The sequence below is a fragment of the Natator depressus genome, chromosome 1 (assembly GCF_965152275.1).
Source record: "Natator depressus isolate rNatDep1 chromosome 1, rNatDep2.hap1, whole genome shotgun sequence".
In the NCBI taxonomy this organism is placed as follows: Eukaryota; Metazoa; Chordata; order Testudines; family Cheloniidae; genus Natator; species Natator depressus.
Window position 1 is genome coordinate 95,030,937 of NC_134234.1, and position 12,204 is coordinate 95,043,140.

Below are 12,204 nucleotides of genomic sequence, written 5' to 3' on the forward strand. Positions count from 1 at the left end.
CCTTAGAGACTGACCAATTTATTTGAGCATAAGCTTTTGTTAGCTACAGCTCACTTCATCGGATGCATTCAGTGGAAAAAGTCAGACAAGCACTTTATATTCAAAAATCAACATTGAAAAATCCATATTAGCAGCTTTTCCATAATTATAGTTTTCTACAGAATTTTGTGAAAATTCGGGATATTTCTCCCTTAAAAAAAAACAAAAAAAACATTTTACAAGGAAGTTTTACTAACAAGCAATGTTTCATTGATAAGATGATCTAAACTCTGATAATGCAAACCATCCCACAACTCAGTGAAACAAAAAACTATTTAGCTTTTATCCCTCCGGCAAAAAATATTCTTCATATCACAGGACATTATAACATTTGAAATACTGTAACAAATTTAGCATTCAAGTTTTTCCAAACATTCCAATTGTAAACATGAAGGAGAAAAATTATTTGGGGTAATACAAGAGGTAATAACTGGATAATGATCACAGTGACAAAATCCTTTGAAAATAATGGAGACAGATAATGGAATGAAAATTAAATATAAGCTTCATGAAAGATCTATTAGGGTGAGAACAATTTCCCAAGAAAGGTGATACATACTATTTAGGATATTTAAAATTAGACCAGACAATGTTCTAGAAATGTGATCTATAGAGAACAATACTGCAGTGGCAGAGAAATAGACTGTAACCATTTAGGTCTCATCTCTACCTTTTGTGATTCTGTATACCTTTGGTAGAGTATAGAACATTTGGCTCCTTAATGTTTAAACAGCTGAACAGAAAATATAATTTTGCAGCTAACATGATGGAACAAGTATAAGAAGTGATGACCTCTCTAGTACATATGATACATTTCTGAACTTAAACATACCAATAACTTATTTTCATCAAAAATACCAAGAGTTGTATTCAAAATGTTTTTTAATCAAAGTGAACAAAACAGGTTTAAAATCAAGCGTATCAATGTATAGTGTTATAAAAATCCTTCATATAGTTATTTAAAATAAATTTCGATAAAAATTTAAGGATATTGCACTGAAAACTGATGTTAACAGATTTACATCTATAAAATCAAGTATTAAAAAGCTCTGAAAATCTTTCCCATTTTGTTCCTTATATACAACTGTGAATTCATAATTGTCCATGTATCTTGAAATATGAGAAGACTTCAGCTTGGTCACTTGACTGCAAGTTTCTATAAAGAAGACATGGTCACGAGGAGAGAGGATGAATTTCCTTTATGTTCTCTCTTCCTCCCTACAGTACATCAAGCTGTGCAAATAGTTCTCTCACAGGAAAGGGTTCCAAAGCTTTCTCCACATTCTTCCAGTTGCGAAAATTGTCTCTGTACCAGTCAACTAGCATAAACGAGAAGGTTGAATTTAAGAAATAGATCAAATTAAACAGAGAAACAGATAGTTAGGTATATTTGTACCCTTTTCCAGATACCACAAGGAAGCTAACACAGCAGTAGTATAGTTATACATAAATTGCATTCTGTGAAATATATAGCTAATAATATTTAGAATCTTCAGTGAAGTCCTTAACCAAGATACTATTGTACCATATCAAAATGTCTACTTTATTTTTGCCTGTTTTTAAATGATAATAATAATGTTAAGGTGACTTAATGGGTTTCTTTTTAAAAAAATACTAATAGGAACATAAGCTACTTAAAGAGGAATCAGTTCTACTGGCTAGTTTGAAGAAGTAAGCTCGGCAGCATTCTAACTTTAGCTACTCGTAAGATAACACTAAATTTCAAAACCAAAATAGTCTCTACTTCTTTACTCCCAAATAGCCACCCCCAAGTGAGTTACAGATATTAAATGTAGCATACTTGTTTTCTTTATTCCTTCCTTCCAAGGAACTTTAGGTTTCCATCCTAAATTGTGCATTTTTTCTGAATTCATTGGATATCTTAGGTCATTGGTAGGTCTTAAAAAACAAATACAAAAATACAAGTTTAAAGAAAAATACAGTTAAAGCATGTACAATATTTTTCAAAACAATTCAGTGTATAGCACTTTGCCTAATATGAGTGCTTGAGGGCACTGCAGAGCATTCTTTAATTAAAAATGATTTCCCCATTCAAACAGATCTACTTTGTCACATTTTCAAAACATTTCTATCATGCATGTGATCATGCACAAAACTCATCATGTGCAGCTGCCCAGGGAGAAAAATGAGGAGTTCGGCCCCTACAGTAACTTAAACCCCACTGTGTTAGTGTGTTTATATTTCCACCCATCCACCCACTCTGGAGGGCTTTAGAATCCAGATGGTGCTTTCCACCAACCCATGTGGCCTTTGGAGAAAATTGCAGAGAAGCTACCAGAGACTCCAGCTGATAGCGGCAGAAGCACCCAAAGCTGAGACCTCTGGCCTTTGGGCATTCGGAGAATCTTGTACAGTTTTCACTGGACTTTCTCTGCCCGCTGCTGGTTTGCTGTTTGATCCTCCCCTTCCCCCACCCCCAAGTCTTTTCACCTTAGTTTCACTCCACATCTGTCCCTCTTACCCTCTTCTCCCCTACCTTTTCTTTCTCCCTTCACCCCGTTTCCTTCCCTTTGCGTTCCGTTTAACTTATTCCTTCCTAACTAACTGTGTGTGTCCCCCAAGTTATGGAATTAACTTGATCATGGAAATTTATGTCCAGAAGGAACCTCAAGAGGTCATCAGTACATCTGGCTGTGCTCAGACAGGACTAAATATACCTCCCAGACCATTCTTAAAGATGTTTGTCTAGCCCATTCCTAAAAAACTCCAATAACTGGGATACCACAAGCTCCCTAGGCAACCCATTCTAATGCTTATCTATCTCTCTGAACTGATTAATTCTTGTCTTACCATCAGAGAACATGAAAAACAAGTGATCACCATGCTCTTTATAACAGCCTTTTACATATTTGAAACCTTCAGCCTTTGCACCTTGAGAGTCAACAGGCCCAATTATTTCAGCTTTCCTCAGAGGTCATATTTTCCAAACAACCTCTTATTTTGTTCTCCTCTGGGCTCTCTCTAATTTATTCACTTCTTAAAGCTGAAGCCTCACCAGCGCTGGGTAGGGCAGAATAATTACTTTCCATGTTTTACATAACATGCCTGTTAAGACACTGCAGAATTATATTTGCCTTTTTCGCAACGGCACCACATTGATGACTCATTCAATTTGTAATTCACTATAACCTCCAGATCCTTTTCTGGAGGACCACTGCCTAGCCAGTTATTCCCCATTTTGCAGTTGTGCATTAGATTTTTTTTTCCTTCTTAAGTGCAATACTTTGCACTTGTCTTTATTGAATTTCATCCTGTGGATTTCAGATCAATTCTCCAATGTTTCAAGAAACCTAATTCTGTCCTCCAAAGTGCTTGCAACCTCTCCCAGGGTGGTGGTATCTGCAAATTTTACAAGCATACTACCTCACTCCATCATCCAAGTTTTTAATGAAAACAACAATAGTACTGGACCCTGAACAGACCCCTGCAAGACCTCACTGGATATGTCTTCCAAGTTTGACAGCAAACCACTGATAAATATTCTTGAGTAGTTTTTCAACAAGTTATGCACCCACCTTATAGTAATTTCATCTAAACCACATTTCCCCAGTTTGCTTACAAGAATATCATATCTGGACTTTTTACATTATCCTACATATTATGTCTATTGCTTCCCCCCCAACCACTAGACCAGTTACCTTGTGAAAGAAAGCAATTAGATTTGACATCATTTGTTCTTGCGAAATCCATGCTGGCTATTAATTATCACCTTATTTTTCTGTAGGTATGAGCAAATTGATTATTTAATAATTTATTTCAGAATCTTTACAGATATCAGGCTGAGTGGTCTATAATTCCCCAGGTCCTGTTTTTTCCTCTTTTTGAAGAGAGGTACTATGTTTACTTTTTTATAGTCCTCTGGGAGGTCATTCATCCTCCATGAATTGTTGAAGACAACAGTTAATGATTCAGAGATTGCTTCAACTAGTTCCTTAAAAATAGTAGGGTGAATTTCGTCATTGTCTGCTGTCACCACACAGTTTCTTCTGCTTAAGTGTTCTACCCTTCTAGCACTCTGTGTCTGTTTTATCTATTTATATTTTAAGCTCTTTGGGACTGGGACCATATACTACCCTTTGTACAATGCGTAGCACAGTGGGGGTCCGTTTGGAGTTGGCTCTTCGGCACAACCACACTAAACATTATTAGTAACAGATACTAATAATACACAGTTAGGAAGCTTCAAATATTCACCTTGTTTGAAGCTCTGAAGATATGGTAGTACTCTAGAAATCTAGAACAGCAACATCACTATTAGTGAGAGCTCAGTGCTGCTCAATACTTGGAACCTAAATGTACCAATATCCACTGATGGAAAGTGAATGAGGAGAATCCTACTTATGTATTTCACCTTTTATCGAAAGTGCTGCTTACTTGAGGAGAAAAGCTGCTATATCACTGCATCTAGGAGCTCAGGCACCTAGGCAGTAAGCCATAGCTACGTTCCAGGAGTTGACATAAGACACAGATGCTGCTGAACCGTTTGGGTGCCAGTGGAAATATGGATAAACTATTTTCAACACTGTTCCAGTAACTGTAGTGATTTCTGTCACATAGACACAAAAGTCTTGTCTGTTAGTCTCCTCAACCACATACCTTCCAGACATTGAATAACCGTTACTTAAATCAACTAGAATATAAAGTGTCTTGTGCTACATTTTAAGATGTTATACTACTGTCACCATAATTATTTTCCAAGATGCAGCCTGCAGAGCTAGTCTTTCCAATTTCCCTGCTTTATGTTTGTTCACAGCAAGTGAGGCAGGGTTCATATTTTATAGAAAACTTAGTTTTCATAGGACAATGTCCTATTCTTCTTCAACACTTCAGGGCTCATATGTTCCCATCTCTAAAGTTCATAAGTCTCTTGATCTTATCAAGAGTACAATGACAGCTTGTGTATTTAATGCTCTAGGAATTATTCTGGGGAAGTTCTATGGCTTGTGTTATACAGGTCACACTAGATGATCACAATGGTCCCCTCTGGCCTTGGACACATCCATCAGTCTAAATTACAGTCAAAGGGCTGCATTTGGCCCATCTGACGTATTTATGCAGCCCATGTAATTACATTCAGATTGTCCACAATCTAAGGTTTAATCTTTTTAAGTTAATAAATTTAAAGGCCTCCTAGCTGCCAAGATAACCTTCCAAATATGAACAGAATAACTGATAGTTATGGATAAGATTCTATGCCAGAGGTCACAGATTCCATGACTTTCCGGGACCTCTCTGACTTCTGGGGCAGGGCCGAAGCAGCGGCCGGCCCCTGGAAGGTCAAAGCAGCTGCCGGCTCCCTGGAGCTGGAGCAGCAGTGGTCATCAGGGCTGGAGCAGCTGCAAGCCGCAGCAGCGCTCTGACAATGTGTTGTCCTCCCCACCCCCCAGTGTATTTTAAATAAAAGTCAGAGACAGGACATGGGCAATATATCCATGACAGAATCTTAACCTGATAGTCTTTCTGAGCCTGCAGATCAACTGAAACAATGGCTCAGAGGTGTGACCCTCCTGCTCCATACTAATCTCACTGGGGTGTCAATTCTAAAGCCTGTTGATGCCATGTTAATGGTGATATTAACTATTCCATTACTGATCATTTCAGAATAGAGAATGGGGGCGCAAGTGAAGCCTGCAGAAAGGTGGGAAATTGGGAGTTGCTTCAAGGAAGGAAATGCAGATGGAGAACAGAGACGACACACAAAAACAGGAAGTTAAACAAATGACAGAAATAAGACTGGTTGTAAAGGTCAGAGTTTCTTCCATCCTGCATGATGGTGAATGTAACAAGGTACTGAACAAACAAAGTAAGACAGTTTAGTTACGACATAAAGGCCATATTTCTACACATTATCTTTGTGCAAATCTCCTACTGACAGTAGGCATTCCTCTGTGGATTAAGGGGAGGAAGTACCACTGTACACACACACCTTGGCCTATGACTAAAAATGGAATATGCCCTTCAGGGTGAGCCTGACATCACTGATCTATGCAGGAACAGACTAGTGTCACAAAAGGAGATAATCAGATTTTTTTTTTGGTTTTTTTTTGCGCAGTGGTACAAAGAAAGTACAAAACAAAAAAAGATAGAACACATCTTTAAGATAAAAAATCCCCCAACAGACTGTTAACCAATTCCTCACCTGTCTTTGACATAATCCACCCAATGTTCCATTTCAGATTCTGAATTGGTCTTTTTTATCTGTCAACCAGAAAAGAATAAATCGTTTTCTATATTACAAACCTAGTTACAATGCACAGAAATAAATCAATATTAAGGTTTGAATTTAACACTGGATTAAGAACCACCATTTCTGTATGCTTTTTGGTTTAAATTTTATGACCTGTGGCTGGTGAAATTATTGCAAGTTAACTAGTTTTGACCATTTATAGTGATTCCAATGGCCACTCTTCTCCAGATACCTTCCAATACTTGTTTAATAACTGGATTTTTGTATAATTCTAAACTATAGCAAGTTTTTACTTATGGCAATTCCACATTCCCTGACCAAAATGAAATACAGTATCAAGAAGTAGTTGTCAATTGATGACTGGTCATTAGCCTGCATGAAAAGCAGGTGGAGAGCTCTCAATGCTGCCCCCTTTAAAAAAAGCCTTGCAACAGTGAGAAACAATAATAATATCACCACCTATTTCTTATACAGCACTTTTCATCACTAGATCTCAAAATCCTTCTAAGTCTTTAAATGTATTTATCCTCACACCATCCCATTTTACAGATGAGGAATTGAAGCACTAAGAGGCTACATTACATGCCCAAGGTCACACAGGAAGTTTATGGCATAGCAGGAAATTGAACCCAGGTCTCCCAAGACCTAGGAAGATAGCATTAGTATGGAGACGGAGCTATCTTCAGACTTCTAGATAATTTCTTCCAGGTCAGGATCCCAGGAGGAATGACAAAAAAGTCTGTAGTGTGGGGTAGCTTGCACAGCTGTTTTGTGCACTATACCTGTGCTACCTGTTCTGTGGATCTATGGCACTTCTGTCTCTCTAGGGGATTGTCAAACTTCATCTTTTCTACCCTTTGAACATTAAACTCACATAAGCCCAAAGTAATTCAAATCCTCTGCAGTTCAATTGCAGATGTACCATTAAGAAGAAAAGAAACCACAAATACTCTGAACTGTCTACATTGTTTACTTACTAGATGGATTAATTCTTTAGCAAGCTGTACAATGGACATTTCAAAATTGGTTCCAATGTTATAAATTTCACCTGGCTTCCCCTTCTTTAGAACAGTAAGGAATGCTTCTACTACATCAGTGGCGTAAAGAAAATTCCTTCTTTGAAGCCCAGAACCATGAACGCAGCTAAACAGGAAAAAAGAGAGACTTGTGTGGTATAAAAAATTCTTTTAAAAACAGAAGTATCCAGTTATTCTATCAACATTTAGACGTGTGTTTTTAAGTGGATAAAACTATTAAAAATCAAATATGCTTTTTGGTTGAAAGAAGATTCTGTTGAGTTAATTTTAAAAATAGCCTTTTTTGGTTCCTGACTGCAATGTAACTAAAACGCAAGTAAGTTATGAACATACTCAGATTACTAATTACTAATGGGACTAATTTTAAAAACATTAAATTTATGAAGAACACTGTATTGATTACAATTATAACCAAAGCTTTTCCACCACATACTCCCTGCCACAAACCAAAAAAACACTGTAGAAAACAAGTTACATACCATTTCCTGTTCTGATGCAACAAAGATATAAACTTTGGAATAACCTAAACAGCAATAAAAATAAATAAATAAAGTCTTTTCATTTTAGAAAAAGCTGAAGCTCTACAAGGACTTGCAAGGTGAAATCATGGCCTCACTGAAGTAAATGGGCCCACGATTTCACCCATAAAGAAGATCTATTTAAAAACAGAGCAAAACAAAATTGAAAGTTAGATGGAAGAACTGATATAATATATCCATTTGAATTTTAAAAGCTGTTTAATAGAAAAAAGTTTAGGTTTTTTTTAAAAGCGTATTTGTGAGAATGCATGCCTTGCAACATTCATCCTAACACCCAAGCTAAAAGTTCCTTGAGCATGGAAGTTACATGCATATTTATTTTCTTGTTCAAAGTGAACATTTATATACATATCAGAAGTCTGTTCAAAGGATTTTACTCGAGACAGGAAATATGATCTCCGATTCTATGATACAAACCAGTGTAATAGTAGATAAGCAGAATGGGGAACTAGAATTCATAATCTTCTGCTCTAAAAATCACTGGAGATCACAGGATCAGTAGTTTTAAATCTTACTCTCTTTAGGGAGCCAGTGAGGTCCTGATCCTATGAATATGCTTAACTTTATGCATATGAGGAGTCCCACGGACATCAGTGGGGTTACTCAACTGCATAAAGTTAAGCACATATGAAAGCATTTGCAGGATCAAGGCAAATGGGGCTAACCACTTGAGCAAGTATGAGCCTACCTTGCAAAGAGCTGTCACACCCAAACATCCACATGTAGGCAAAAAATTACTCAAACATCTGTGAGCATGAGTTAAAATCCGGTGGTCTGGTACCTACCTGTAACAAATCAATAGCTACAAACAATGGTTACTACAGTTGCCAGCTAAACAGCACAAACATGGCACAAAGATAGAAAGACTGAGGTATTAATTTTTGAGCAAGAGTCCCAGGCTACCTGTAAGTACTTAAGTTGGCAATCATGGTATACAGCTGTGGCCAAGTATTCATCAAAAACATATAGCTTCCTACAGAACTTTAAAATGGTTGTTCCAGGAGTTATTTTTCTCTAACTATAAACAGCTATAGATTGTAGTTCATTTTGACTCTTCATTAGTCAGTCCATTAAGTCCCTAAATATTTTTTCTTTATTCTTCTATGAGTTACCTCCAATTTGTCTAAATTTTTTCAAGATGGTCAGAACTAAAAGCAGTGCAGAGAGGCACAACCTCACAAAAATAGCACAAATATGCCTTTGCAAAATGCTGCATTTCTTCATCAAAATGTGCATTAACTTTCATTGCCATTTATCCACTATCACCCACATGTATCCCATGTTGGATAGTAGCAATACAAAACACAACTCCCTCCTATTTAATATCTATTTTGAATTATTCCTTTCCACAAGATAAACCTAGACAAATGCAATCCACTTCAATTTCATTTCTGACCAGATTTCTGACTTTTTTAGGTTTATTTTTGTCTTTACTGATGCAACTCCACCTTCTTTCATATCTGAGGTATTTTTTAAAAAAACATACTGTTCACTTCACTTTCATATCATCAATGGAGTTGTTAATTAAGACTGGAATTAACCCCAATCCCTGTGGCACCCTAATATTCTCTGAAAATCTAGAAGCATTGTAAAAAATTCTGACAATGCTCAAATAGGTATTTGAGACACACTAGCAAATGCTTTATTGGAAAAATGTAGTTCCTGTTTTCCCCTACATCAACCAACATGAGTCATCTATTCTAGGTGGTTAGTTTGGTAGGTTATTAGTATCAGACTAGGCCAGATGGTGCTAATTGAGCTTGACCCATTTTGCCTGCAATACAAATTATTTTCTTTGGAAAACATTGTAAGTATATTCTGACCAAAAAAAACAAAAGAAAACCCCCCCAAAACAAAAAAAAACTAGTGGTAAAACATCTAAACCACCTTTTTACAATGGATTAGAGAGTTAAGATAGAAACAAGCATCTAACTTACTTACTTTTTCTGGATACTGATGTGGTCCATAAACATTGCTGCTTCGTGTGATAACAACTGGGAACTTTAAAATATTAAGCACATGAGTATTATCTGTCAAGGACTGTAGACCCAAACTGCCTTAGCTTCTTCACCAACCAATTAATAGTAGCAATTCACAATTTTGTAGTGCCTATCCAAATATCTGGAAGCACTTTATGAATAAATGAACCCCCAAGACACACTTGCCAGTAGACAAGTACCTCCAGTTTAGAGATGGAGACATGCAGTCAGCAACAGAAGTTTCTGATCCCCATTCTCATTTGCATTCCTGTCTAGAGGACACTACAAACATGTCTACAGTAGACTCTATAAAGAGCCTTTATGTGACATTTCTTATTCAAAAGAAATGTTTCACTGTCACTAACAGACATCTTTTCCTGAGTTTTCCCCATCCCAAGACAACAAACTTATGAAGAACCTTCAAAAGGCCTGAAAAAAATATGATGAAGAATGAAGCAAGACAGTTTACAATTGAAATGTTTAAACAAACAAGGATCTGCATAGCAATTTAAAGCTTCAAATAAAAATAAATAAGGGAAGATGGAAGGTTGCTTTCCCCATGGGAGCAGACAATGCAATTTGGTTACCGTAACTTCGCACACCCCTACTTTGGAATATATGATTTCTTTTACGTTTAGCTGTAGTTTAGAAACTAGGGCATTTAGAGTTATTTTTGATAGACTGGTAGAAGAAAGAGGAAAATTCAGAAGTTTAAAATTACAATGAAAAAAGAATCTTTGCAAGGGGCAGATGTGCCTGACTGAATGGGAGAGGCTAGGGGTCAGCCAGTCTGCATGGGGGAAGCTCCCTAACAATCCCTTTCCGCCCCCACAAATAACCTGTTCCATATTTTTCCCACCCATACCCAACACAACTCCCTCCTATTTAATATCTATCCAAGTTCACACCCAGGCTCCTTCCCAGCAATTTACTTCCCTCCCCCTCAGCTCCTCCACTACCCCTGAGTCCCCCAAGCCTTTGCACTGCTTCTGAGGGATGTGGGAAATAAGATTCTGTATTGTAGTTTAAATGAATTATTACTCAGAGTTCTGTATTAATATGCCTAGTAAGGAATATATTGGTCAAAAAACATTTCCTGAACCTTTTTTGTTGTCTGTATTGTTACAGACGTATTTGCTGACAGGCATTTTGAAATAAATGACCAAAAATAATTGAAGCTGGTGTGATTATATTGTGTTATTTTGACAAATAAAATATGCAGAATTTTAAAATATTGTGCACAGAACTTTTTATTTTTCGGCATGGAATTCCCCCAGGAGTACAATATCAATGTAAGCATATACTTCCTTATATTCTATACCCCTAGCAATGATACATTTTGGCTATTGCTTATAATTGTAACAGATTCAGGCCCAGAAGGTACCTTTCTATCATGGCATGATTCCAAAAGGGTCAATGCTTTTCTGTACCAAGAACTCCTAAAAAAAATAATGTCATTACTGGTTATTGGACCTTAATGAAAGTTAGCTGAAGCAGTTTAGGGCTACACTTTGCTCTCTTCTGGGTTTCCCTATCTTATTTTGCTGTGTTTTCCCCTAGCCACTGTACTCCACATGTCTTTCTAAACAAACTTACATAACTAATCATTTACTGCATCTAGTATCCAATCTATCATGTTTTCCTTATTTCTAGTATTCAGCCCAAATCTTAAATATTTCTAGGGTCACTATAAGTTTAACAAACAATCCCTCTTTCTCATAATCTCATTATTTTTGGTCATGTGCTTCATGCCTATTACTTATGTCAAAATCCAAACTCAATTTAAAACTATAATTCATTCAGATCTAATGCGGGCTTACATTCCTACACACAGTGTTTACACATTGTGGGACATTTTCCTTTGACATATATGGAAGGGATGCTATTGCAATGAACCTTATAGCTTCTGAAACCTGAATAAGCTTACCTGATACCTTTCCCAGTAAGACTGAACAAAGCATTCTGCAGCTGCTTTAGATGAGGCATAAGGATTTGTTGGTCGTTTGGGTGAAGCTTCATCAAATTCCTGAAATAAAAAGAATGATAACTTTCATTACATAACAGCTTTCACCCCAAAGAATCCTACAATGATTTTAAAGCCTCGTACTGAAGCTATGGACAGACCATTTCTACTAGAACTGGGGAAAAATACAGTAGTTGTTTGACAGTACTGGAAGTGAAGAATACATCATTCAGCTGAGAACAAAGGAGAAATTTAAGGCAGAGTATAAATGCCTATACTGAAAATGGGCCAGAACAGCAGGGCTAACATTCTTACACTTTCAGAAATACCTCACCCTTTGTGAAAGAGCCTCAAAGGATAAGGATCTCTGTTTTCCGTCTTGTGTAAACCAGTATCTCCAGAAAAGTGCCTTAACACCATAAACATTATTCATACCTCA

At 36.8% G+C, this 12,204-nt stretch overlaps 1 protein-coding gene across 2 annotated transcripts in view; it reads right to left on the reverse strand.

Annotated features, from left to right (window-relative positions):
• Positions 1–12,204, reverse strand: part of TGDS (TDP-glucose 4,6-dehydratase) — a 33,186-nt gene continuing 20,982 nt past the window's right edge. For both annotated transcript variants that reach the window (XM_074962586.1, XM_074962596.1), the window contains exons 6-12: positions 11,730–11,828; positions 9,765–9,824; positions 7,764–7,807; positions 7,225–7,390; positions 6,200–6,258; positions 1,841–1,938; positions 1–1,358 (exon numbers count right to left, since the gene is read on the reverse strand). In XM_074962586.1, coding sequence (XP_074818687.1) covers positions 1,258–1,358; positions 1,841–1,938; positions 6,200–6,258; positions 7,225–7,390; positions 7,764–7,807; positions 9,765–9,824; positions 11,730–11,828 — 627 coding nt within the window. In that variant the 3' untranslated portion in view covers positions 1–1,257. The remainder of the gene's footprint in view (positions 1,359–1,840; positions 1,939–6,199; positions 6,259–7,224; positions 7,391–7,763; positions 7,808–9,764; positions 9,825–11,729; positions 11,829–12,204) is intronic.